This window comes from Balaenoptera physalus, assembly GCF_965194825.1.
Source record: "Balaenoptera physalus genome assembly, chromosome: 1".
NCBI lineage: Eukaryota > Metazoa > Chordata > Mammalia > Artiodactyla > Balaenopteridae > Balaenoptera > Balaenoptera physalus.
The window spans coordinates 183,900,049-183,927,824 of record NC_138882.1 but is presented as its reverse complement, the minus strand read 5'-3'; the positions used below and the strand labels follow the sequence as shown (position 1 = coordinate 183,927,824).

Here is a 27,776-nt window from a genome sequence, read left to right as displayed (position 1 = left end):
CCTCCCCCACCCACTGCTGACACAAAGCCTCTCCAACCCCACTGTTTGAACAATCTGCAACTTTATTTCAGAGCAGAAATAAGTCATTTCCTAACAATAAATATAAAAAAAATAATAATAAATTAAGGTTCGAAAAAAAATACCCAACAGAACAAAATCATTAATACTGACAGAGTAGAAAATGTTGTCTAAAGGGGTGAGAGGCCGGATGGGCCAGCCCCCAGCCTGGGAATGTCTGACACAGGCCGTTGTCTGCCCCCAGTCCTAGCCGGGCCTCCGTCACACACACATTCTCTCCACAAAGTACAAAATATATATTTAAAAAAAAAAAAAAAACCCTCCACACAACCAAGCATCCTGTGAGGGCCCCGAGGAAGCAAGAGTTTGGCCCGTGGGGGCTGAGGATGGGGCCTGGGGGGCTGAGGAAGGCACTAGAGGGACGGGAGAACCACTGTGGGTCTTGCCCAGCGGACTTTGCTGTTTGTCCTCTTCTCGTGAGGTACCCTGCTCCTGTGACCGCTGCAGGCTGACCGCCCCACCTCCTGAGACGGCGAAGAGGAGGTCAGTTTAGCAATGTCCCACGTGTGTGTCCAAAGGTCTTGGCGGGGCTCCTGCCCCAGGGGATGCTGGGAACACGATGGTGACTGCTAAGTGCTTGGCTGTCTGTCCTTTGTAGGTGAAGAGGCCCCCCTGCCCAAGGTCCCTGAGCGTCTCCTCAGCTCAGGCCAAGGTATCGTCCGAGACCCCCCAGCAGAGCCCTCAGGGTGGCATCAATAAAGAACGACTAGAAATAAATAAGGTCCCTAGTGGCCCAGCACGGAGCTGGCAGGGAAGCCAGTCTGTTTCTTCAAGTATTCTTAGCTGAGGGGGTCACGAGGTCTGTCAGGGCTCAGATGGGGATCCCCACTGTGTTCACCTGGTCCTTGAGGCCCAGCAGGCTGTAGGCAATGCGCTTCTGGTGGCCGGGCAGCCGCACCCCGATCCTCTTGACGTCGCTGCGGGGGAGGGGGAGAGGGAGAGTGAGGGGCCTGCTCTGGAGAGGTGGGCAGCCACGGGAGGGAGGTGCGGGGGGAGAAGAGGGACCGGGGAGGGGGCCTTGGGCACCTGGGGGGCAGAGAGCTCGTAAGGCAGAGGTCTGATGAGAGGATCCTTATCCTGAAAGCCTGCCGACGCCGACAAAATTTGGAAAATGATTGAAGTGCTGAATGCGAGCAGCTTTGTTTTTTTTAAAATCTAATCTGCACCAAATCTCTATGGTAGGTGCTGTTTTTGCCCCCATTTTGCAGACTAGAAAACTGAGGCTCAAAGAGGTGAAGTGACTTGCCCAAAGTGACCCAGGTTAAGAGGTGGAGGAGCTGAATCAAGCCAGCTGTGAACAAAGGCTTCCCTCCCCCACCCTGGGGTCTGTCCCCAGGTAAGGCTCCTCCCCAGGCAGCACTGATGCCATCACCAGATGCCAGGGACCCTCTGGGGGTGTCGCTCAAAGCTCTCTGCCCAAGGTCTCTTCACAGCCATCGCCTTATTTCACCTCCACTCCCTCCAAGTTCTCATAACGGAGGAAGGACTCAGGAAATCCTTGCTGAGGGGCCATCAGAGGTTAAAGTTCTGCTGGTCTCTAATGGGAGGGGCTTTCAGGTGACCAGATCCAGTGACTAGGTTACCCTGAGGTAGGGGTTTTCCCTTTAGGGACCTCAATTTCCTCACCTGTAAAATGGGATAACAGTGCCTAACTGGAAAGTGGGAGATCCCAGATACTGGTGGCAGAGGGGTAAGGCGGCATTAGTACCAGATAGAAAGAGGCATTAGTACCAGATAGAAGGAGCCCATAGCTCTTCCCTGCCCCTCCTTTCCATGCCCCTCCATCCCCTTGTAAAACCACTAACACTCCAGGAGCCCTGGAGCAGACCTTACTGCTTACTCTGGGAGTTTCCTCTTTCACCATCCTCGTCCACCAGCCCAAACCCATGAAAACACCCAGGTTTTTATGGGCCCTCTCCTGGCTGTAAAGGGAGCTAATTATATGGTGCAAGCTCCTATTTGCAATTCCGGAGACATGACTTTCCCACAGGCTCTGGGAGCCCCTGGAGAAGTGCTGAGCACAGAAGAGCAGGTGTGTGGGAGGGTGGCTCAGGGATTGAAGCAGGAAGGCCAGAAGTCAGACATCTGGGAGAACTTCCTAACCTAACACTACAGTGCCATTTCTAACCTATACAGTTGAGGGTGTTGGAAAAGAAGCACTGTTTTCCCCATACCTGTAGGTCTCTAAGTGTGGCTCCCAGATAAGTATTCGGACCAGAAGGGAAGGAGGCACTTACTGAAAAGGCAGGATCCTGGGCCCAACTCCAGACTCACTGACTTTGAAGTTCTGAAGGTGGGGCAGGGAGTCTGCATTTGATCAGATCCCAAAGACCCTGATGTATGGTTTAAGGACCAGTGGGTTATGTTAGCTATAGCAGAGCAACGGCCGGGCCTAGTGCCCAGGCTCATCCCCTCACCCCCAGCCCCTCCCAAGGTCCAGGATAGGCCTGGTAAACAGTAGGCCCTCAAGGAGTGTCTGCTGAATGAATGAATGAATGAATGAATACTTTAGTGGCGACTGAGCCATTGCCCAGGCTGCCTGGGGCCCCTCTCCCAGGTTGGTGAAGTTAACTTGACAGGGCGGGAACTGAGGGTGCTTCTGAGGTCCATCTAGGAGGAGAAGTCCTGGGCTGGGAGGCAGGAGGCCAAATTCTAGTCCTGGATTCCACCAGAGCCTCGGGTGGGTCCTGTCCTGTCTTTGGGCCACAGTTTCTTTATACGTAAAATAGGAGGCTCTGATTAGATGCTTCTAAGCCACTTGCCCCAGCCCCATTCTCTTCCAACACAAAGCCCCCCAAACCTTCCCTGCCTCATTTCCTAACTATAAGCAGAGACACACACAGGATGAGGCTCCCAGACCGGCCAATGCCTGCGGCCTCTTGCAAGTCTGTTCCTGCCCCAGCCTCAGTTCCTCACTCAGAGATCCAGGGCAGTCACTTCCTTGGATCAACTCCCATCATAGGGGTGGGGAAGCACATGACTGAGGCCACCTTCTTCCTGAGCACTCGCCAGGCCAGCCCTGGCCTGAGGGAATTCAAAGGCCACAACCTCCCCGGTGAGCACGGACAGTGCGCTGGCCCTTGGCGCAAGGAGAGTGGAGGGAGAGGTGGCCTGATCATTCATCCTCTCAGCAAACATCCCATCAGAGCCAAGCCTGTGCTGAGGGCACTCGGAGACCAGAAGACCTATCAGCCAGTGTCCCCACGCCCTCTCAGGACGCTGTACGCCACAGCCTCGCACACTGGACGGGCCTTTTGTTGGACTGGGTATTTTTCTGGGGTGTAACATCCACTGCTTTCATTAGCTCCTCGAAACACATTTAGAACCACTCACTACTCTAGCTAGAAACTCAAGTGACTCCAAAATAACACGGTGAATGCTCAAGACGAGAAAAGGTGGCCACTGTGGGACCACAGGGAACCGAGCAGCCAGCCCCCTGGGAGGGGGCAAAGGAAGCAGGGAGGCAAAGGTGGGGGTAAGGGCATTGAAGCCGAAACCCAGACCCCATCCCAGAAGGGCTGAATTCTGAGAGTGGCTCAGAGCCTCGCGCTGGGATCCACAGCATGTGTAGACACAACTCTCGGGGTGAAAAAGCACTTTGAGACCCCCCTTTCTTTCATTTAATTGAAATAATGAAGGAGGCAGTGGCGTGAGTCACACAGGCCCCAGATCTGAGCACCAGTGGAGCTGATGGGAGGAGAAGCAGCGTGGAACGACTTCCTGCCTTTATGCAGGCCTTTTCAAAACACAGCACACACACCCTCCACCGATCCAAGACAGCCCTGTCCCTGCTCCTGCTCGTGGGAAAGGAATTGGCCGAGGAGCACCCCGGGCTATTTCGGGAAGCTTCTACGAACATATGTTTCCTGTATGCACTTCTCCGTGCCCTCAGCTCTGCTCACCCAGAAGAGAAACTGTACTGTCCTCGGTGGGAGCTCCTGGAGGGGCAAAGGGGGCTGTTCCAGGTTCCCAGGTTAGAGGAGGGAGCCGAGGAACCCTGGTATTTGCCCATGGGCTATGGGTGGAAAGCAAGGGCATGGAGGAAAAGGGAAGAGTGACGTGGGTTAAGCCCTTACTGCGTACCAGGCATATCATCTGTATTACACCCATGCAATCCCCACAACGGGGAAACAGAAACCAAGGCTCAAAGATGGAACCTAATTTGACCAAAACCACCGGCTAGGGAGTGGCCAGTGTGGGACTCAAACCCAGGTGTGACTGCAGAGCCCAAGCTTTGGACCCTGCAGTTGGCTGGAAACAAAAGATATCCTGGGGCCCGTCTCTTCTCTCCACATTTCCGGGCCGCCCTCTGGTCAGCTCTGTCCCTGCCTGACTTTCATCCTGGCCTTCCCCTGGGACAGGCCGGGGCCTGGTCTGAGAGGCCTTGAGCAGCAGGTCAGAAGCCCAGTTGAGCAGTTTTCAGAGGCCTTGGAGAACGTTCAGACACAGGCCCAAATCCCAGAACTGTGACCCAGAACTGTGGGACGCCTGGGTCATCCCTTCCCATGTGATTCCCAAAACCTCTCAGCCCCAAGCCTCATTCCCACCATGACCTTGGACCTTACACAAGCTGGGCTATTGGGAACTAACAGTATTTTTAGAAGCACAAAAGGCTAAGAGGCTAATGTCTTCTCCCTCCTGGGGTGGGAGGAGGTGTCCACGCCAAGGCCATGCCGGGAAGGGTCCCTGATGCTGGGGCTGGGAGGAGAGAAGAGCTCCCATGGGGCAGCCTGACAAAAGGCAGAACCCAGGGCCAGGGCAAGGGGTAACTGGCACTTCTTGCCAAGCTGGACCTCAGGGCTGAGTCAACCACACGGGGAGAGGTGCCTGGGATGGGCTGGCCTGGTGCCCTCTCTCCTCGGCATCAGCCAGGAAAGTCCAAGGGCTCTGCCCATTTCTTCTCAGCACCCTGGAGAGGAACGCTGCCCCTAACTGGCTGCGTGACCTCGGGCAACCTATGTAACCTTTCAGCCTCAGTTTCCCTACTTAAATAGGGAAGTAATAATAGCACCTATTCACAAGGCAAATAGGGAATTCAACCAGGTGATGGCTGTGAAGTGAAGCCTTTCTTCTCTCAGCTACAAACTGTGGGACCTGGAGTAAGCCATGTAACCTCTCTGAGCCTCCGTTTCTCCACTAATGACCTCCATGGTCCCTGAGCTCTGGACCCTGACTGACCAGGGCTGGAATCCCCCAGATGGCCATGGACCCTGGGCTGTACTGTTTCTGACCCGCCCAGTGGGACTACTGACGGGGACCACCTGCCAAGTTGTCACGAGGGCTGGTTCAAAGTGCTCAGGCACAGAGCTGGCACAGCCCCACGATCAATGCTACAGTTATGATCACAATTACTATTATTTTCTCGCTGTGGAAAAAAGATGTAGGAAGAGGACGGAGCCACGAGTAAGTGACCAGAATTGCTGGCTGCCAGCCTGGTTCTGCCCTTCCTGCAAAGCCACTCTCCCCAAAAGAGAAGGAGAGAGAAAGAGAAGAGAGGGGAGCGTTGGGAAGGTAGAGAGAAGAGCAGATGGGTGGTGGAGCCAGAGGCAGCCTGGGGAGGCAGGAGGCGGGAGAGGGCAGGCGCGGGTGGGACCTGAGCGCAGACTCACTCGTTGGTCATCTGCACCACCTTCTCGATGGCCGTGTAGCCGGCCGCCAGGAAGTGCTCAGTGTACTGCTGCATCTTGATGGATTCCAGCCACTCGGACACCGTGCGGAAGGGCACACCCTCTGAGCCGCTGGTGCTGGGCAGCCGGATGGACACCCTGAAACAGGAGATACCGGCCCGCGAGTGAGGGGCTGCAGCACCTAGCCCATGATGCTGCTCCCTAACCCCGGCAATTCACTCAGCTGCCCTGTGCCTCGGTTTCCTCATCTGGGCAACGGGGCAGCCAAGTCAGGTAGGCTTCCGGGAGTCTGCCTGATGTGTCGGGAGCACTCAGTGTTTATAGCTCCTGCTGCCCCTCTGCTTCTACTGACGATACCACCACCAGTTACTACAAAATAACCAAATGTTAAGAGAGTCAGGTTTTCAGAGTCACAGACCCAGCCTGGCCACTTGCCAGCACATAAGACACTTAATTGCCCTACGTCTGTTTCCTCATCTACAAATGGGGGATGATTACAGGACCCAACTCCTAAGTTGTTTAAATGAGTTAAAACACGTTAAGCGCTGAGTGCCGCGCTGGCACGTTTAACGTATATGCAGATTGGTTCCGTTAGTGCCACCTGAGCCAAGCCGGTCCAGTCTAAGTAAAGCCCACGTGTAATTTCTGAGCCCCTTGCCCACCACCCCTGGCTGTCCATTACACTGAAGTGGCTCAGGAGTAAAACTGGGGGCCACCCTGGACAGAGGGTATGGAACCCACCGGGGGTCAAAGTCAGCCAGGGTCTTGAGGGATTCGGGGGCTCGGATGAGCTTGTCCAGGATGCTGACAATGTCGGCGAACTTGGGGCGGCGGGCACGCTCCTGCTGCCAGCACTGCATCATGAGCTGGTAGATGGCGGAGGGGCAGTCCATGGGTGTGGGAAGCCGGAAGCCATCATTAATGGCCTTCATCACCTGGGGGAGGGGGCGAGCAGGATGGTCAGGGGTGCCTTCACAGCCCCCAAACTCCCCCATACACAGGGGTTGGCAGAGGAGAGAAGGGGAGCCCCCGAAACAGAGGGGTTGGGCCTCCTTCCTTGGGCACGACACACAACCTTCAGCGCTACACGAAGGACGAGTGCTAAGAGGGTGTCTCCAGAGGAGGAAGGGTCTCCTGACTTCGTTCCCTCACAGGGTACCCCGGGCAGCAGCCATGCTCTGTGCCCTGCAACCAGCCTCCCTGAGGTCTCTGGGCGCCTATACGCTCTGCTCCCTTCAGCCAGAGCGCTCTTCCCCCTCCCTGTCTTCACCTGGCTGCTGCTTTATTGTGCCTTAGTCCTAGCTGAGACGTGGCCTCCTCTGGGAAGCCTTCCAGGCCTCCAGGCTGCATGAGGCACCAGGCACTTGTGCACACACACACACACACACACACACACACACACAGATACACACATGCATGCACGCACACACTTCCCCCACACCCACTACTTCTTTCCTCGTCCTTCTGCTGAGTGTAAGCAGGGACTGGGTCTGAAGCTTAGCACAAGGCCTGACACATGGTAGGCCCTCAATAAACATTCACTGAACGAACCAATGAAGGGCTGTACCAGATGAAGATTAGCCCCCAAAACTCTTCTCTGCCCAGCCCCCGGGGTTTGAGAATGAGTAAAGGGTTTCAGTTCAAATCCGGATGGGGCTGGGCAGGGCGAGGGGGCCTACCTCGTGGTTCGACAGCTCCCAGTAGGGCCGCTCGCCGTAGGTCATCACCTCCCACATGACGATGCCATAGCTCCACACGTCGCTGGCGGAGGTGAACTTGCGGTAGGAGATGGCCTCCGGAGCCGTCCAGCGGATCGGGATCTTGCCACCCTGTGGGGACCTGGCCAGTCACTACTGTCCCTTAGGCCACCCCCAGGACGATCGCAGTCAGGGCCCTTCCTCCATGCTCCCCAGAGGCATTCTTGCCTCCTGAGGCCCACGCCCCAGGTGTGTAGGGGAGAGGACCCCGGAGCAGAGCGAAGGCTGCTTCACCTTGAGGCCCCCATCCCAGGTGACAGCCGCCCCAGCCCTTACACTGGTGGTGTAGGTGGCCTCGGGGTCGTCCTCCAGCACACGGGACAGGCCGAAGTCAGACACCTTGCAGACCAGGTTGCAGTTGACGAGGATGTTGCGGGCAGCCAGGTCGCGGTGGACGTAGTTCATGTTGGCCAGGTACTTCATGCCGGCCGCGATGCCCCGCAGCATGCCCACCAGCTGCAGCACGCTGAACTCGCCATCCTTCTCCTGCCAGAGCACAGGCCCTCAGCTGCCAGCCAGCCCCGTGCCCACCAGGGCCCCTAAGCGCCGGCCACAGATCCCGGCCCACCCCGGCCCACGTCCTCACCCGAAGGAACTTGTCCAGAGCCCCATTCTCCATGTATTCGGTGATGATCATCATGGGCTTGTCTGCAGGGGTGAGCACAGGTGTGAGGGGATGGCCATGGGTGGAGGGAAGAGGCACAGGCGGGGCTGGGGTGGGCACATCTATGAACAGAGGCTCTATCAGAGGCCCCGGGGGGCAGTCCCCCCCATTCCCCACGTGGGTCCCCCACACCCCACTCTGGAGCCGGGCCTCACACTTGGAGACAACGCCCTCCAGGCGGATGATGTTGTGGTGGCTGAACTGGCCCATGATGCTGGCCTCGCTGAGAAAGTCCACCCGCTGCTTCTCTGTGTAGCCGGCTTTCAGCGTCTTGATGGCCACGGGTACCTCCTTCTTGCCCGACACCTTCAGCGTGCCCTTGTACACCTCCCCAAACTCTCCTGCAGGCGGGCGACGGGGGAGACACACCGCAGTCAGCCCGGGCGTCAGGTGCTCCCAACCCGTACCGGGCCCCTCGGCCAGCGCTTAACCTCACCTGCTCCGATCACCTTCTGCCGTGTGACACAGGACGGATGGATCTCGGTGGTGAACTTGAGCACAGCCTGGTTGGGGTCCTCGTATGTGTGTGGGTCCACGTATGTCTTCAGGGGCTTCAGTTGTTCTGGGAGGGGAAGGAAGGGCAGGGTCATAGACAGTTTGGGGAGGGGAGGGGTCCCTACGAGGGGCTGTCTTGGAGGAGGGCGAGGGGGAGTAGGCAACAGTCCGGACGCCTCAGGAGCTTCTGGCTCAGCCCTCTGAGCTGCCCGAGGACGCCCAGGGAGTGCCCTGGCTGCCCCCATCTCTACCACAGAGCTGGGGAGGCCCGTGGGGACAGCAGGCCAGGCACGGAGGCGGTGCTGCATCTCACCTGACTTGGAAAAGTAAACGTCTTCTGAGGACTGGCGCGTCCGCAGGCTCTTCCTCCTGAGAGACCCCATGGGAAACCAAACACGCAGGGAGGTCAGTGACCCGCCCCAGCCGGGGAGCTTCCTGACCCGACTCTGGTCCGGCGTGCGGGCCTGGTGTGCTCAGCCCTCTGCTGAGTCAGGCAGAGGGCATGGGGAAGGCCAGGGGGAGAGGAAATGAGCAAGCCGGGCTCACTCCTTGGGATCTACACCCCGTAATGGCCCCTTAAGTGGCTGTAATGAAGGCTCTCCTCATTAGAGCTCCCCAGAGCTTCCTGCCCGCGTGTCCCGAGGAAGTGTGGACGCACTGTCATAATGACCACCATGCCCTGAGCCTCGCAGGTGCTGTGCTGAGCCCTTTACAGATCATTACATCTTTACAGCCCCCCCGGGAGGCAGGGACTAGATTCCTATCAGCCCCATCTCCCATACAGGAAACTGAGGTTCCCGCCCCTGTGTCCCACCTAAGCCCTTGGGGAGCCGGGGCGTAGGCTCCAACGAACCTGCGGTGGATGAAGAAGCCAATTCCTGCCAGCACCAGAAGCAAGACCACACCAACGGCCACGCCACCAATCACTGCCATGTTGCTAGATCCTTCCGTGGCTGCCAGGGAGAGACCAGCAGATGACAAGGGAGCCCCCCACACTTCAAATCATGGTAATACCCCCGGTTGTATATTAGGGCCCCAAGACACCTGCCGGGTGCCTTTACTAGTGATGGTCCATGAGGATATTTATTCCCATTTCATAGATGGCAAATGAGAGGGCTTCCCCAGGGAATACAGCAGGTAGTCTCAGGTGTGTGGGACTCTCTCCACGAGGCAGGATTTGAACTGGGCCCACCGATACCAGAGCCCACATCCTTCCTTCTCACAACACTGCCCCGGATACACAGCTGGTTCCCACACCCCCAGCCCTCAATTCTGCCCCCTCCCCAGACTTGGGGCCGACCCACACTGGGCTGTCCTAGGCCCTGGCCGACCAGGAAGGGGACACTTCTAAGTTCTTTGAGCCATTCCCTCTGCCCACGATGTCCCGGTTGTTTCAGGACTCTGGCCGGGCCCACACCCTGGTCCCCGACTCACACAGCGTCTGGAACTCGTGCACCTTGCTGCCAGCACCCTGGCCCTCCTGCGTCAGCGCCTGCACCTGGACCAGGTAGATGGTGTCCGGAGCCAGGTCATCCAGGGTCACGGAGAAGCCTTCAGTGCGGCGCACGTTGTAGCTGTTGGAGTCCCCCTGTGGGTGTTTGGCGGGTGGAGGGACAGACAGTGAGGGCAGGGCCATCAGCTTAGCCCACCAGAGAGCAACCCCAGCTTAGCAAGGTGACAAGCTACGTTAGCAACCTCGATGCTCTCCTTACAGAGGAGGAAGCTGAGGCTCAGAGAAGTGAAGCGACTCACTCCAGGTCATAACCAGCAAATGTGTGACCCAGGACTCAAACCCAGGTCTGTCTGATCCCCAAGACCTGGCTCCCCACCACCCAAGACTATCTATTCTGGGGATTCCAGAACACTATGTCTTCTTTCCCACAAATCTCTGCTGGGCTGGCCTGGGAGAGGCAACTCTCAGGAAGACCCCAGACCCCAGTTTCCTTATCTGCAGAACAGCGCTTCTTCAGATGGCTGTGTTGTGCAGTGAGCGTCTATGTGACCAGCTGGTCCTCTGCTCGAAGCCCAGCGGGGACAGCCCCAACCCTTTGAGAGTTACCTTCTTGCGGTAGGTGACCTCGTACTTCCACACGCGGCTCTGCTGTGGTGGAGGGATGCTCCAAGAGACACTCAGCGAGGTGGTGCTGCGGTCCTCCAGCTTCACCTTGGGGGGCTCTGGGCAGGGCGGTGGGGGGAGGGGAGGGGTGTGAAAAGCCACGCGGGGGAAGCGGAGTAGTGGGGATGCACCCAGACGCATTCCCATCCACAGCCCAGGCTCCTTAGATCCCGACCTGGGATTCTCAACTTCCAGCTCCAGAGCACAAAGCCCCAGGCTGGGCCCCACCACAGGCTGGCACATCGGGGGTACCCTGTGCGTACTTATGAGTGCATAAATAATAAAAACAAAACAATATCTGACTCTTGCTATAACCTCTCTATGGACCAGGCACTGTTCTAAGAGCCTTATATACAAGAGTTTATTAAATCCTCTCAAAAGCCCTAGAACGCCCATTTTACAGGTGAGGTAACTGGGGCTCAGAGAGGTTAAGTAACCCGCCCACAGTCACAGAGCTTGGAAGTGATTACAGGGACTGTGCCTTTAACCACTTGCTGCTGTCTCTCTCTGAACCTAGCCAAACCCTGAGTGGCCATCCTCATGAAGCCCCACCTGGGCGGGCCCCAAGGGTACAGCTGCCACCCCTGGGCCCTCACCTGTCTGGTTGATGCTGACGCTGGCAGTGAGGAAGCTACGGCTGGCCACCAGGTCCGAGACGCCGTTGCGGGCCTCTACGGCAAAGGTGTAGTTCATGTGGGGCTCCAGGTCACTGACTGTCACGCTGGTGCGGGTCAGCCCGTGCGGTGGCTCCGAGTAGCTCACGCTGGCCTCGCAGGGCCCGCACTCGCCTGACTCGGGCCAGCACTGCTCGCAGGTGACACTGTAGGTGATGTCCTCGCGGCCCCCGTTGTCCTGAGGGGGCGTCCAGCGCAGCTCCACTTTGGCGCCCATGCCCACAGCCGTGAGGTAGTGCGGGGCGGAGGGCGGGCCTGTGCAGAGGGCAGAGGTCAGAGCTCGGATCCCGGTAGGCCTGGACATGTCAACATCACCACGCCCAGCTCTGTCACCCCTCCTTGACCCGCTGTGAGACTCACGTGTGCAGGGCAGTGACAGTGGGTCCTGCGGGGCCCGGAAGTAGCCTTCCTCACACTCGCAGGCGGTGGCCCCCTCGGAGGATGGCAGGGTGTGTTGGGGGCACTCCAGACAGGGGCTCTCGGATGCCTCGGACTTGAAGAACCCCGGCGAGCAGGCTGGCAGGCACAGGGACAGACGTCAGCTCAGCCTGTTCTCACCCCCAGCGACCTTTCACTCCCTGGCCCTGGGACCCCTGGCAAGTCACTAAACCTCTATGGGCCTGTTTTGTCATTGGTAAAATGTCTTGGGATGAGAAAATGCATGCTAAGCACATAGCTCAGGCCAGGCACCCACGAAGTGCCTTGCCCTCCTGCTCCAAACCTTTGCAGCCCTCCCCAGTGGCTCTTGCAAGAAGCTCCATGCCCCTGAGCCTGGCATTCAAGGCCCACATCTCACCTTCCAGCTTCCTAAGAATCCTATCTCACAGCCGGCTCAGCATTGGACAGAGCATGCTGCCCACCTGCCTTATCTCCTTTAGTCTGTGCGGACCTGCCTGGCAGGCCCCCACCTGAACTGCGAGCTGCCCAGGGCAGTGTCTGCTTCTTCTTCGCCATTTGTGTTTGCTGACTAACAGATCAGACAGGGGCATCAGGATGCCACCTCTGCAGGTGTTCCCCCCACCCTGGGACCTGACCGCTTTCCTGTTCCGGGGCTGGCTGACCAGGAGGCAGGAAAGGCCAGGCCCCCAGCATTTTCTCTGGACCTGCTTTCAGGGACCCAGTCATTTCCGCCACTCACAAGCGTGGCCAGGAAGCAGCTCTCCCTCCCCCGGTGGCAGGTCCTGTCCTGGCCAGGCCGGGCGGGGCTCAGACACCTGATTCCAGAGGCTCCTTCCTCCCACCACCCTATCCTGCCCCTGCCCCAAGCCCTTTCCTGGTCCCACAGACAGGAAGCTACCCAGACACTGTGCAGGGCTGTCCAGGGACTGGGCAGCTGCTGAAGTGGCCAAGATGGGGTGGGGTCACCCAGGGACCCCTTACCCAACCCTACAATTATCGTTCCCGCCCTCAGCTTACTCTGGAGAGGGTCCTGAGATACATCCACCCTAAGTGTCACGTTCATCAAACACTGATCCTCAACTCTGCGTCCAGCCCAGTGCATGGACCTCGAGATGAGACAAAGCCCCTGACCTCTGGGAGCAGGAGCACGTGACAATGTCCACCATAAAGGGGTGCGCAACAAGGACCTACTGTATAGCACAGGGAACTCTGCTCAATGTTATGTGGCAGCCTGGATGGGAGGGGAGTCTGGGGGAGAATGGATACATGTATACGTATGGCTGAGTCGCTTTGCTGTGCACCTGAAACTATCACAACACTGTTAATCGGCTCTACTCCAATAGAAAATAAAAAGTTAAAATAAATAAATAAATAAAGGGGTGGGCAAAGGGCTCAGGGGGTAGAGACAACCTTGGCTAGAGGTTTGTGGAGTCATAGAGGAGCTATTTCAGCTGGGGTTTAGAGGCCGAGTAGGAGTTCAGCAGGGCAGAAATACTGGGAGGAGGAGTTGGGGGTGAGAAAGAGCAAGACTAACACAGGAAGTATGAGTGCCTTTGTGGTCGGAAATCAGGGGAGCGGCAGGCAATAAAGCTGAGCCATCTCCAGGGACCAGATGGAGGAAGGACTTTAATGCCAGGTCAAGGACTTTAGCCTGGGGGCAGTGAGAGCCACTGAAGGTTTGATGTAGAGAATAATGGCACAGTCAGATCTATGCTATCAAGAAAAACTTGTGGACAGTCTCCCTCCTTTAGTCCTCTATGCCAGCAGAGGTGGGGAGTCAAGGGACAGGACTCAAAGGACACCCAGTTCCTAAGGTCTTGGATAGTGACTTCCCGTTAATGACTGCTTGCTGGAGGCCCCAGGGGGACCATCCCAGAAGTCTCTCTCATCTCCTCTGCCTGTCCTGCCACTTCAGAATGTCAGCACAGGCCCTGAAAGAGCTCAGGCACATGCTGCAGGGAAGGGGGCTTGTCCAGGACAGAAGGGACCTGGGACCCGACTCCTGCTCTGTGCAGAGCCTGGAGCCCCAGTTACAAACAGCGACCACTGATTCAGCAGCTGCTGTGTGCAGTTCCTGGGCCACGCACTTGACATTCATTTAGTCCTCACAATAAGTCTGTTATACTAGGCACTGTTATCATTCATTCCACCTTGGAGGTGAGGAAACGGATGCTCAGAGAGGCAGAAGAACTTGGCCAAGGTCAACAAGCTCCTAAGACACGAACCCAAAACCTAAACCCAGGATGCCTGACCTCGAACCTCCCCCCTTTCTCACAAACATTTCAGTTTGGAGCAAAGAGAAATCAATGTTCTGAAACAAGCCCGAAGAGAGAGGAGAGGAGGTCTGACCCGCTTCAACAGCCAGAAAATCCCAAGACTAATTTCAGAGCAGCTGGGGGGCGGGGTGAGGGGCTGTGCCACCTCTTAACATACGTCTTCTCATACTGGGCACATTTATGTCCTATGGGGAGAAAAGCCTAGAATCAAGCCCGGGGGGGTGGGTGGAGGTTTGTTGGGGCCGCCAACGTGGCCTCCTTCAAGGCCCAAAGGTCTTTCAAGTCTCCTATTGTATTTAAGAAATCCATGTGTATTTTGCATTCCTCCTCATAACTTATCTGTTACAATACAAAAATAGCTCTCTCCTCCCCCAAATCTTCAAGTAAAAATGAGACTTCAGAAAGCTGGGCTATGTTTATCCTGGGATCTCAATTCCCCCAAATGCCCTGACTTGTCCGCCCAAGGGGCTTACACTCTGGGTGAGTGCTGGCTCCAGGTGGTCCAGGCCCCACTGAGTAGGCGTGCTCAGGGGCCCCTAGAACACGATCACATCTTCCCCGCTCAGGCTCTCAGGCTCAGGAGGGACCACAAGCCCCCACAAGGTTTTAGCCACCTGCAAAACCCACAATGTCCCCACTCCCCACCACGTGGTTGCTCCCCAGCCTCCAGCCCTATGCCAAGAGGCGGAAGTGGGGGAAGAGGCGGGTTCCATTCTTTGGTCCCAGAGCCCGGGGGTGGCCCGCCTGCTGCCGGCAGGAAAGAGGGAATTTGGAGAGATTTCCGCTGCGGATGTGCCAGATATTACAGTGGAGAGGCAGCACCAACAAGGCATGTACTTGCCTGACGAGAATGTGGTGCCCCCTCCTCCAACCACAGAATTTCAAGGGGCCTTCCCAGGGCCCTGCCAGAGTGTGCCCGTGCTCAGGGGCCCCAGAGATCATGTGTCTGACACCAGCAGGCCCCTGTGTCTTCCTGACTTAGCCTGGTTGGATTTCCTGGCATGCTGGGCAGGCAAGTGGGGACAGGGGTCACACTTTTGGTGTTCACACATTCTCAAACATACTCACATACACAAAATACCCATGGTCCCTTCGCCAACCAGCAAACTCCTATGCATCCTTCAATACTCAGCTTGAGCTCTTCTATGCAGCCCTCCCAGACTGCCCAATTTCTGGTCCCCTTCTAACCATTAGGGCATCTATTACTCAATCTTATGTTTACCAAATAGAAATTGAGCGTTTCCTACGTGTCTGGCACAGTGCTGGGTGCTGGGAGACCATGGCAAGATAAACACTGTTTCTGCTCCAGGGGAATTCACAGCCTGGCTTTCATCCTTCATTGGAAATGATTTCTGCACATATTAGGATCCTCTATGAGACTGGCAGCTCGTGGGGAGCAAGAATTATCTGTGTCCCGTGCCCCAGCACAGGGTCTGGCATGCAGTAGGTGCTCAGCTAGTGTTTGCTGACTGGATGGATGAATGAATATGTGAGTAAAGACAAAACCCACGTGCTCATTAAACACGAGCTCTAGGGCCACAGAAATGAGCGGCGTTTCAGTCCCCAGGGAGACCCTGCGAGGACGGTGCACCGGGACACCACCTGCCTGGCACCGGAGGCTGACTCTGACACACCTGCAGAGAACTCCTCTGACCCCGGTCGTCCGGCAGGCCCGGGCCACTCCGAGCAGGGGAACTGGGGCATGGTGGCTGCACCCAGGGCTGCACCCCAGCTCTTCCAGTTCCCGATGCCCACCCCTCAGGTGGCAGCATGGGGTGTGACTCAGGGACATACACCCTCTGGCATGACTCAAATCCAGCCCCTGGCAGAGCCCCTCCCCCAAGGCCCAACAACCTCCCGGGCTGGCGGTGGCGAGGTCACAGGGTCAAGAGTTCGCAGTGACAATTCCCTGCAGCCAGTCACCTCCCCAAGCCATGCCCAGCTGACGACCACATGCACCCCCTCGGCCCAAGGATGCGAAGCCTGGACTTTGTCTGGTGCCCTGACGGGCAGCAAAAGGCGACCCCGTAAGTTACTGACCCTGCAAATGAGGGGAACTGATAACTCCAGACCCCGGCAGCTTCTCAGTCCCCAGCAGGCCCTGTTGCCCCCACGGAAGCAGTTGTCCCAGTGGCCCAGTTGCTGCTAGCACCTTGCCCTTTTCCCACACACCCTGGGGAATTATCTTTGTGCGCATTCCTCAACCAAGCTGTGATAAGCACAGCCTCTGCTTCCCGCTGTCTCCCTACCACCAGCCTTTTATCTTCTGTTTGCTTTCCCTGCCTCCTTCCTTCCGTTCTGGGGACTCACTCACCTCAGTGAGGGAGGGAGGGGTCGCCCCATGCAGCTGCCAGCGTCTGAATTTGCCCCCAGTGTGAGCTGAGGGCAGGGTGAGCAGGGCACAGAGGTGGGAGCTGCCACCCCCAACCCCCCATTCAGGCCAGAGGAAACTCCACAGAAATAAGGCCCGGTGGCACTCCCCAGGGAGGGGACAAGCCCAAGAGTCACAGCTCACAGAGTTCCCTGCCTGGAACAGTCCCTGCCATGGCTCAGGGACACCCTGCCTAAGGACCACCTCAACCAGCTCCTCCCCTTCAACTCTGGACCCTGGGAGAGGCCTGGGCCACTCAGGATGCCAGCACTAGGACCCGGCTCCTTGCACACACAGTGAGGTCACCCAGTCTGCAGCTTGCCAGAGCAACCCAGATTCTCAAAAGGAACCACGGCAGAAAGTCACAGGAGGTAGGCTCTGATCGCTAAGTCAGCAAGGCTCCAACCTACCCATTCTACAGGTGGGGAGAATGAGGCCCAGAGGGGACTCACCAAGGTCACACAGCTTGTGGGTAGAAAGATATATGCCAGGGGCACTTGGGGACAGCTCTCCCCATGCTAGGCCCCAGCTCTTTTGGTCACTGTTTCCTCTTTCTGGGCCTCAGTTTCCTCATCTGTAAAATGAGGATAAAGTCCTCAGGTTCTCTGGGTTGTTTGTGAAGACAGAAGGAAACCTCGCTTGGGAAATGCTCAGCGTGGGATGAGGTGTCCATGAACTGGGGGAGACAGAGAAGCTGCAGGAGCGAGGGGCTGAGCCCCTGGAGGGAGGAGGAGCCTCCAAGGAGGGAATTCCTGACCCTGCAGCCCCACCTCCAGCTCTGGCCTCCCAGCTGCTGGGCTGAGCCTCTGGCCAAAGCCGCTGGCCACCTGCTCACCTGGCCGGCAGTCCCCACGGCTGAGGCGCTAGCCGGGGCCCCACCAGCTCAGCTGCCGATGCCAGCACAGGAAGCAGAGACAAACAGGGAGACAAAGCCGCCCCGGGGGAGATGACGGTCAGCCTGAGTGACTCCACTGTCCCCTAGGCAGGCCTGGGGAGGGAGGGTGGGGTGGGGGGGCGGAGCTGGAGGGAAGCTGGCTCATTCCTGACATAGCTCACAAGAGCTCTCTGGGCAGTGTGCCCACCTGTCCGCACAGCACCTGGGAGGTGCCTCTCTTCCGTTGTCCATTTAACCCTTTCTTGAGCTGCGAGCTTCCTGGGGAAAGAACTCTCAGGAGAAACAAACACTGGGAATAACCTGGACCAGGTGCTGGGTGACCTTGGCCTGCCCAGTGCGCTCTCTGGGCTTGGTTTGTCATCAATAAAAGCCACAATGGGAGAATCTGGGTCCATGGCCCTGTGGAGGGTGAGGCGGGGGGAGGGGGGGGCAGACCCTGAATCTCTCTCCATTTCTCCCTTAACATGCTCAGTAAGAGCCCCTCAACCACCTCACATCCTGCGCCAGGACCCACCATCCCGGGCCTGCCCTGAGAGTCTGTCCCAGGGCCAGGAGCTGAGTCAGGGATTCCAAAGGAACTGGTCATTTCCCACCCCGTTTCCTGACCCATCCTCCAGCTTGGACGCTGCTGCATCGCCTAGATTCAATCCTGATGCAACTAAATCTTAGCTGTGTGACTCCAGGCAAGTCTCTTCACCTCTCTGAGCCTCAGTTTCCTGTCTGTTAAGTGGGACTGATAACAGTCCCTGCCTCTCACGAAAGGTGGTGCAGATTCAGCAGGAACAGCCAGATAAAGCGCTTGCCGAGCTCGTGCCTGCCCTGGAAGAGCACTTTTCTTTTCTTTCTTTTTTTTTTTTTTTGAAGATCACTTTTCTACGGGAATTACTGTTATTATCTCCACTGGCATCCCAGTCAGGTGTGCTGGGGAAGGTCTGGAGAGATAAAGAGTAGCCAGGCTGGGGGTTCCCAACCACACAGAGGGTCCCTAAACCACGTTGAAGGGAATTTTGGGAGAGGGATCCTAAGGAGGAAAAACCAAGGCAACAGGTGGCCGGCAGTGGAGAGGGTCTCACAAGCAAAGTCAAAGATTTCGCTCCTGGAAACCGTCCTCCCTACCCTGGGGTGGCTCAACTCTTCACAAACAAAGCCTGCGAGGCCCTGACCCCCCACTTCCTGAGGAGGGAAGCCTGCCCCCCTTCCTGGAGAGAGACACCCCTCCCCAACCTCAACTGTCCACTTATCTCTGCAGGGCCTGAATCACCAGCCTGTGGAAAGTTTTCAGCTGCCCCTCACCCCCCACCCCTGCATTCCTGTGTGAGGATGTCATGTGGGAGGAGTCTGCTCAACCCACTGGGCTCCCTCGCAACCCCCCCAGTCATTGTCTGAAACTGGGAGTGTGCACTTGAGGTCCCCTAAAGCAGGGGCCGCCCGAAGAGCAGAGGAGAGCTGGGAGGACAACAGGGTGGTGGGAAGGGCCAGAGCAGAGACTGCACCACAGGCACAGAAAGGCTCTGAGGGGACGTCTCATTCAGGGGTTTGCAGACTGTGTTAAGCAGGGTTCTGAGGATTTGTTTTAAGAGGCAAGTGGAGCCCATGAGAAAGGGCTTCAGGCTCCTCCAACACCTGAAACCCTTTCACGGGTTGCAGGATCCATGGCTAAAAACCAAGTATACAGTCTGCTAGTATAGTTGAACTTCTTGTCTTATGGACAAGAAGCCTGAGGCCAGAGATGAAGAGAGATTTACTGAAGGTCACTCAGTCAGTATGTATAGCTATAGGGCCTAACGCCCCAATTTCTCAACACCCTGCTTATCTCAGCAAAGAAGCTCCCAGAGAGGGGGGATGAGCTGGCTTTCCAAAGGTCAGCCTACATTTCACAAATGCCCTGCCCCACAGCCATTTCCAGAAAAAGTCACCCATTGAAAAACTCCACGTTGCTCTAGAGCTTTCCGCTGTCACAGGTCCTGGCCGGGCCAAGCCACAGCCTCCCAGTGTGAGCTCACTAATGCCCAGGCCCTGTTCCCAGAGAGAGTCTGATTTAATTGGCCCCCTCTCTGGGCTCAGTCTGTCATCAGTAGAAGCCCCAATGGGAGGATCTGAGGCTATGGCCCTGGGGAGGGTCAGGTAGGGAGGGCAGATCCTGAGTATCCCCTCCACGAAGGCATTTTTCAAAAAGCTCCCCAGGTGACTGTCATGTGCAGCCAGGGGATGCGAATCCTGGGTTCAATTCACTCACCTCCATGTACAAAAGAGGAGCCTGAGACCCAAAGAGGTTAAGTGACTTGCTTAAAGTCACACAGGGAGTTAACAGAGATGGTACTAGCTCCTGGGACTGTGCTATGTGCCCACAGTGCTGGTATATAATAGATACTCAAGATATACTTGTGGGATGAATCAAAAATAACAAAAAAAAAACGCTTATGTGTCAGACACTGACCTAAGAACTTTACAAATATTAAGTCATTTGATTATCATAACAACTCTACAAGATGGGCACTATGTTCATCGCCATTTTACAGATGAGGAAACCCGGGCACAGAGAGGTTAAGGAACTGGCTTAAAGTCACACAGCTAAATGTAGACCTGGGATTTGAACCCAGGTATTCTTTCCGAGAGTCTTCACTCGTAACCTCCATACTGTTTCTCAATGTATTCATTCTCGGTGAATGAGTGAATCCAATCATAAGGCCAGGAAGCCTCCGAGATTTTCACTAACAGAACCACTCCATGTCTGAGCAGGGACAACCTTACCAAGATCCCCACATCCCAGAGCTGAGACCAGATCCCGGACCACAGCCTCCACCCCAGTACCCCCTTTCTCTGCCACCCCAGCACCGTCACTCACCCTGGCAGGCGTCCTCCACCTTCTCGTAGCCTGCTTGGCACAGGCACTCGCCAATGGGCACCAGCCATTCGCCATCCACTGCACAGTGCATGCGGGGCTCTTCACCCCCGGGCGGCACTACAGCGTGGTCCACGCAGGTGCCAGCCACGGTGGCCAGGGAGGGCGCGTCGGAGCCCGCGATGGTCTCAGGGAAGTGGGCCAGGCCCTGCAGCTTCTCGGGACACTTCTTGTAGTAGACGCGGACAGAGAGCAGCGCCACGCAGGCACCAATGTCCTGAAAGGCCAGGTAGAAGCCCTTGCGGCTGAGCGGCCCCACGGAGCGTTCCTCCACGTTCAGCTTCACGTGGCGTGCTTCGAAGTCGCTGCTGACCGTGATCTCGTCGGGCGCGATAGTGTCAATCTTGGTGAACTGGCGCTTCTGGAAGTTGGTGCCATAGTCCACGTCAGACTCAGCGTAGTAGAGGTTGAAGGTTTCCTTGCAGGAGCTGGCGCCCCCAGGGAAGCTATTGCAGTCACGCACGGTGAACTTGAGCTCGATGAAGATGCGCTCGGCCTCACCGCGGTATACCCAGTTGGTGCGGAGCCAGTTGTCCTGGTCGCCGGCCACCACGTTGCACACGGAGTACATGTAGATGGGCATGTCGTCCATGATGTTCTGCATGAGGTCCCACTGCACAGGGCCGACAGGTTAGTGTGGGCAGGTGCCTGGGGGAAACTGAGGCCCAGAGGCATTGCCCAGGTGACAGAGCTAGGCATCAGGAGGCTGCTCTATGGCTCCTGCTGTCCTCATTCTACAGGGAAGGAAACTGAGGCCCAGGGAGGGGCTTCAAGTCACCGTCACACACTACAAGTGGCTGAGCTGGATCTGACCCCCTGGTGTCCCTGACCCCAGTGTTGCAGTGCTGAACCCATATATTAGACAGTGAGCTGAGGGTGGAGGCTGGGGGTCCCATGTGACCTCAGGCAGATCACTTAAATGCTCTGAGCCTCAAAGTCCCCATTGTACAATGGGGGCAAGAACTACCTCACAGAACTGCTGTGAAGATAAATGACAGAATGTCTATCGAATGCTGAGCACATTGCCTGGCGTGGGTGACAGTCATACAAGGCAGCGGGTATCATTATCATTATTATCCTTATTATTATTATCATTATAATTCACTGTGTAGATGTGTGTGAGTGGCGGGGAAGAGGTTAAGTCAGAAACAATGGATGATCCCCCATCACTCCTCAGAACATTGCTCAGCCTCCTCCAGGAAGACTGCCCAGGTTGGGCCAAGACTGGGGCAAGTGCTTCCCCCTGGCTCCCACAGTCTCTGTTATCTTAGCACCTAAGTGGTGACAACTACACCTGGCTCCCACACGAGATTCTGAGCTCCTTAGGGCAGAGACTGCATCTAGTTCATTTCTGTATCCCCAGGGCCTACCCGAAATGGAGTAGGTACACAGGAAAGTATTTGTTGAATGAATGAGCAAATGAATGAAAAAACCAGAAGGGGCCAAGGAAAAAGACCTGGGCTGCATTGTGTCACACGGGCCTCAGATGCCCTTGGGCCTCAGTTTCCCACTCTATATAATGACTGGTTGCATTAGGTGATCTGTGTTCTCTCCCAGCTGAACATTCCAGGATTCTGGAAGTCCACTAGAGTGGACTCCAGGCCTCCTCGGAGCTAAGGTGACCAGGGACTAGTGCCTGACTCCGCAGATCTGGCCAGCAATAGAAACTGTCCCCAGCTATCCCCCTGGAGACACCGCTCTCCCCAGCTAAGGCCCCAGAACAAATTCAACAAGGGGAAAACTGAGGCCCAGAGAGCAGCAGTATCCTCCCCAAGGCCACACGGTAGGCACAGGCAAAGCCAGGGAGAGGACCCTGGGGTCTTGCCCACCAGTCCAGGTCACAGCAGGGCAGGGCAGAGGGAGGGGGAGGGAATGAACTTGGGTGGGAAGGAGGCAAAACAAACTCAACCCCGAGCAGGAAAGGGAAACAACAGCTGGAGGAGCAGGGAGAGGGCCCAGCAGGAAGGAACCTGATCTGGTTTCCCGGGGCTGTGGGGACCTGGGAGCCCACATTCCCTGTCTCTTCCTCACCCCTCACTTCCTGGGCTGGGACCTCAAAGGCAGGGGGAGCCTTTAACCCCTTCCCACCCAAGAGGGGAATGAAGGGAGCGAGAGGGGATCCCTCTTGACCATCAGCCTTCTGGGGCATCCAAGCAAGGGTCCTGCTCTGCTAGGGCCTTCAGCTGTCTCCCCAGCTCTTTCCACCTCTCGGGCCCCTTCCCCACCTTCCAACCCCAGCCTGCCCAGTTGGTGTGAGAAGCAGGAACCTGAGTTTGAACCCTGGCTGAGCTGTTTGATCTGGGCCAGGCCCCATCCTCCCTGGGTCTCAGCTTCCTCATGCCCACACCCGCACCCTGAAGGCTTACCCCTTTGCCATATGGGTGTGTGAGCCAGCCGAGTTCCCCTTTAGCTGCAGCAAAGTCCAACAGGACGACTGGAAGAGATGAGAGAGGGCACTGGGTGAGCTTGGGGGTATCTTCAGGGGTCAGGTCATGGTGGAAAAGATGAGAGTCCCCCAGGAATCCCAAGAAGCCTTGAAGGCTTCCTCAGCTCTCAGAGAGAGACCCCACCACGCAGGGTCACCATGTCCAAGAGACCCGTCTCTCCAGAAACAGGGAAGCAGAGCTCCAGGCAAGGGATGGGACCTAGTCAAAGTCACAGAGCAGGTTGGGTGAGGCCTCACGTCTCCCAGCCCACGCCGCCCCCTCAGCAGCCCCCAGCTGGGCAGAGCAGGACAGAGCTCGGCCCAGCAGGGGAACAACAGCTGGGTAGAGAGCTGGGGTGAGCAGGGCTATTAAGTGACACCACGCTGCCCCATCTGCTTCCTGAAACGGGGCCCCTCCGCAGCACTTCACATGCACGTGGGCCTTGGAGGCACTCTGGTCCGCTCCTGCCACGTCCCCTCCACACACACACAGCACAAAACACCCTCAGCCCCACCCAGGCCACGTAGCACATGCCTATGCAGCACACGTATGTACACACATGTCTCACGGCCCTCCAAGAGGAGAGAGCTGTTCACAGGTGGGAACAGCTCCAGGGAGGGGAGCAGGATCGGTGGGGGGTGTCTGGAAACCCATCTTCCCACCACAAAAGCCACAGAGCCGGCAGGATAAAGCCCTGAACCCACAGGGGCCTTTAGGAGGGACCCAAAGATACACACAGCTGGCGAGGTCCCCTCCCTGGGAAAATCGCTCCCGCTGCCCCCGTCCCTCACACCCTGGCCACTGCCCTGCCAGGGGTGCTAGGGGACCGGGGATGGAAACCCTTAAAGGGGACTTCCAGGCCCAGAGGAACCAGGTGCCAGGACCACACTATCCCCAGAGAGGCATCTGGAGCCTGAGGGAAGGACACATTGCCAGGGGCTTCCCTAGATCCAGCCCTCCCCTTGGACACCTCCCACTGGTCCACCCCGGGTTCTGCCAGGCTCAGGGGCTACAGCCAAGACCCAAGACCCAAGACCCCATTATGGCCCCCTCCTCCATTTCCAAGTAAGGTCCAGGTAGCTGCCAATAGAAGCTACCCTCCCTGGAGGATAACGAGATTGGAGAAACTGAGGCATGAACCCTACACAAGGTCCCTGGATTCCGAGAGTAAAGCCCTAAGGTGGAGGGGGGAAGGGACCAAGTCCTTACTTCCTTTGGACTCTGGAGCATGAGGAATACGGCCTCAAGAAGGTGCATTCCTCAAGGCCTAGGCCTGGAAGAATGACTCTAAGGGTGGAATCCCGGGCAGGCAGAGATGGGCCTGATTTAGAGAGATGGGGAGGGGAGGGGGAGAGGGGCCTGAGTAGAGTCTGAGAAACCCTTTCCTGAGGACAGACTGCCCTGCTCCCCTGGGCTGAAGGCCCCCAGGCCTGGGGATGAAGCACTGCCACCTGACCGCTGCTGACCCGGGCCAAGTCTCTCTAGGAAGGGCCTCACAGCCCAGACAGGGAGAGGAAATCCGATGTGGCACCGGCCCCAAGGCTGAGGGGACAGGGGAGGGTGGCTGGGGGGTTGGTAGGGGCCGGGATTTGTTCGGACATGCCCAAGGCTCAGGCTTGGAAAACTCACTAACCCCACTAGCAAATGGAATGTTCTGGCTACACAGGAAGGAATCTGGGGGCTCCTGGCTCCAGCTGGGTATGTAGGCGGACAAAGGTGAGTGTTCCTCAAGGTCCTGCACATCCCCCTTCCTTAGAGGGGTGGGAAGCTGCAGTCTGCGCCCCTGGGGATGGGGGCTCATGGCTCCTAGGCTCTGAAGGGTTAACCTGGCACGGAGGGACCCCCACCACCCCTGCCAGAGCTCGTTGCCCTTCCAGACCCAGGCCTGGCTCTAGAAATATCACAGGGCTCATCGGAGAAGAAAAGAAGCCTTCACACAGGAAGGAGCCCCCTCCCAGGGAAATTCCCTAGAACCGATCACCAGGAACAGGCGCCCAGCCCGGGTCCCTCCACCCTGACGCACGGGTGCGGCTTCCAGGGTCTGAGGCTCCTGCTCCCCTGGAAGGGGCGGGGGCCAACAGCCCCTCGGCTGGCCCCAAAGGCTTCACTGAGAAGCCTGGGCTAAGCAGGGCTCATCCAGGAGCCCCCCGTCCCTCCTCCCACCCCCAGGAAAACCTCCTTCTCAGTCTGAAGTTCCATCATAAATGTCATCCTTCTGGGTCCATATTATTTTAGGGCTCTTTACTCAAAGGCAGTGCGACCACCCACTCCCCTAGTGTCACCTCCCTGCTCCCCACATCCCTACTGAACCAAGACCAGCTAATTCCTACAGAAGCAGGGAGGCAGGGGGCTGGGGGGCGGGGAGGGGGAAGAATGAAGAAGAAAAAGGGAAGGGGACAGAGGGCACATTGGGCTCTTACGGAATCAAGAAGCCAAGGACTTTCCAGGCCTCCTGAGTGCTCTCCAGCCCACCTCCCAGCTGCACCTCAAGTCAGCAAGCCCTGCACCCCTGCCCAGCTATTCTCACTTCTCAGAAAAACACACCACACAACCGGGTGCGGCGGCCCTGGGCTCTGGCAGCCCAAGAAGCCAGATGCTCAGACCTAACCCTCCCTATACAGAGGGCCCTACTGAGGGAGGGCTTGGGCCTCCCTGTTTCTCCATTTGTAAAAGGAGGACAGATTCAGTGGCTGTTGAGAATTTAACAGGCTCCATCTGGGTCTCCCAAGGCAGCCTGGCTCCTCCACTCACGGGGAAGGAGAAGGGAAGCGAAGAGCAGCCTGGGTGAAGGGTTGAAGGGACTTGCGTCTCTGCACCCCGAAACCCAGCCCCAGGCAGATCCAGCACATCCAGCCAGAATCCCGGCAGCTGGGCCATCACTCCCCCACCCCCCCACTACAGGCACACCTCCTTAGGGAGTCCTTCACAGGGACTCTTGAAGCCTAAGGAAGAATGTTCCCCTGTCCTTTTCCTCCCCCGTTCCATGGGGGGGCACTAGTCATCTAGGCTGGGGAGGGCTCGGCAGAGGGGCACAAGGACAAGCCTGCAGCACAACAATCGCCCAGTAGCATCCCTCCTGCCTAATCCCCCCCACCCGCCACGGGCAGCCTTCAAGAAAGGCCTGTAGTGAATCCAGCTGTCTCTCCCGTTCTCTCCAACCGCAATCCCCCAGGAAGGGGGAGGACGAAAAGCTGGGGGGTGGGGGCGGGTATTGAGGATCACAGAAATCCCTGCCGCCCACTCCTCCAGCACATTGGGACTAGAAACCCTGAGTGATTCAGGGACGGCGACAGGATGCCACCCCCGCCTCCACCCTCCAAGAGTTCCAGCTCTGGCCTCTTTTCCTCCCAACTTGGAACAGCAAAACCTCCAACCCCAGTTTGGGAGGCGGAAAAGGAAGGCAAGGCTCAAGGAAACTTCTCACCGGGCCAGGGCTTCCTCCGCACTTCCCCCTGGTGGAGCCTGCGGAAACCTCCCTCGGCCCCGGAGAGCGGGCAAAACTCGTTCTCAGTCGGAAACTGAAACCGGCCTCGGCTGGGTGGACAGGAAGGTCCTCGGCCAAGGGCAAGAGCCCCCATCCTCTCCGCGACCCTAGCCGAGGGGCAACGTCCCCACCCACCACCCGCCCCGCCCAGGGCAAAGTCCGCGGCCCCTCGCCCAGCGCGGCAGCGGGAGCGCCGGGGCGGGGGTGGGTGATGCAGTCCCCCACCCCCGGGTGCCCGGACTCCCTGGTGGCCCTGGGGTGACGGCTCCACACCTTGGGAGGCCGCGCCCCCACCTGCCGCATTTCCTCGTTCTGAGTCACCCCTTGCTCAGAACGCTTGACTTTGGGACTTCCTGTCCACGCTCGCGGCCCCGAGCCTGCCCCCCGAGCCTGGGAGTGCGGGGAGGGAAGGAGGGAAGGCTGTGCGTGGACAGCTTGGCCCGAAACTCCCCGCAAGCTCTCCTGCTCGACTGGAGGCATAAGGGGGCGTGGAGAAAATCTCAGGGAGCTGGGGCTTCTTCAGGGGTCTGTCTCCTCGCCTGTCGAAGAGACCCCTCCCCAAAATGAGGGGCCTCCACAGAAGCGCCTTCTCCACAAAATCGGGGCAAGCAGCTTAGCGAATTCACCGTGAAGCTGAGCCGGCGGAAAGGCCCCCAGGTAGCCCATTCTCCCAGGGACCCCGAGCCCCCACCGGGACGCGTTCCTGAAACCGCCACCCTGGCTGCAACCGTGTGGCCGCCCTGAGTCCTCCTTTTCTTTCTTTCTTTCTTTTTGTAAATTTTTATTGGAGTATAGTTGCTTTACAATGTTGTGTTAGTTTCTGCTGTACAGCAAAGTGAATCGGTTATAGGTTCATATATCCCCTCTTTTTTACATTTCCTTCCATTTAGGTCACCACAGAGCATTGAGTAGAGTTCCGGGTCCCCTTCTCTGCGGCCTCTGAACCCCGCGCGCCCGGGCCCCAACCTCTTAGTCCCCGGAGCCCCTATAACCCCCGGTGGGGGGGGGGGGTCCCAGATTCATCCCGATCGCAGCCAGCAAGTCCTCCCGACCTCAGCACTCCGGGACTGGGCGGCGCCAGGTCAGTTTCCAAAGTTGCGCGCGTCCAGGAGCGCCTGGCTCCGGGAGGAGCGGGGGTCCGGGGGTCCGGCCGCCGCGGCTGGGTCGGGCCGGGTGGCCGCCGGCGCGCACACTCACCTTCCTTGCCCTGCGCCGCGGCAGCCGCGGCCAGCAGGCAGCCCCACAGGAGGGCGAGGCAGGCGCGGGGTGCCAGACGCTCCATGCCGCGGTCCTCGCTCTCAGCCCGATTCTCCGTGCCCGGCTCCCGCACGCCCGCGCGCAGGCCTCGATGTCCGTCTCCCTCCTGCCGCCTGCGCGTAACTTCTGCCCCGAGTGCTTAATGGAAGTTGAGTGAGAACCGGCTCCTGTTCATTCATGCCCCGCGCTGACGTCAACGAAGCCACGCCCTCAGGAATGTCTTTAAAGGGGCCGGGCTGGCACCCGGCGAGAAGGGAAGGGAAGTCCCGAGGGGTTTGGAGGGGCTCTTTGGGCCCGCTGGACTCGCTGGCGCCCCCCAGGTCCTTCCAAGTTTGAGCGCCTCCAAGCGCCAGTG

The 27,776-nt window shown here is 57.7% G+C and overlaps 1 protein-coding gene across 6 annotated transcripts; it reads right to left on the bottom strand.

Moving 5' to 3' along the window:
* Nucleotides 1-42: 42 nt before the first annotated feature.
* EPHA2 (EPH receptor A2) lies at nucleotides 43-27,776 on the bottom strand. 6 transcript variants are annotated; one of them, XM_082423595.1, is made up of 17 exons: nucleotides 27,362-27,766; nucleotides 22,621-22,688; nucleotides 20,198-20,867; nucleotides 11,772-11,927; nucleotides 11,334-11,666; nucleotides 10,681-10,796; nucleotides 10,056-10,209; nucleotides 9,475-9,574; nucleotides 8,935-8,990; nucleotides 8,563-8,688; nucleotides 8,282-8,467; nucleotides 8,049-8,188; nucleotides 7,739-7,948; nucleotides 7,385-7,534; nucleotides 6,447-6,640; nucleotides 5,688-5,843; nucleotides 43-995 (listed from the first exon to the last, which is right to left on the bottom strand). In XM_082423595.1, the coding sequence occupies exons 1-17, from the start codon at nucleotides 27,444-27,446 to the stop codon at nucleotides 890-892; spliced, it is 3,006 nt and encodes a 1,001-aa protein (XP_082279721.1). In that variant the 5' UTR covers nucleotides 27,447-27,766; the 3' UTR covers nucleotides 43-889. The 6 variants fall into 6 exon arrangements, with proteins under 6 accessions (XP_082279721.1, XP_082279722.1, XP_082279724.1 ...); XM_082423596.1 differs by having other exon boundaries at nucleotides 8,049-8,110; nucleotides 27,362-27,759; XM_082423598.1 differs by lacking the exon at nucleotides 7,739-7,948 and having other exon boundaries at nucleotides 27,362-27,772.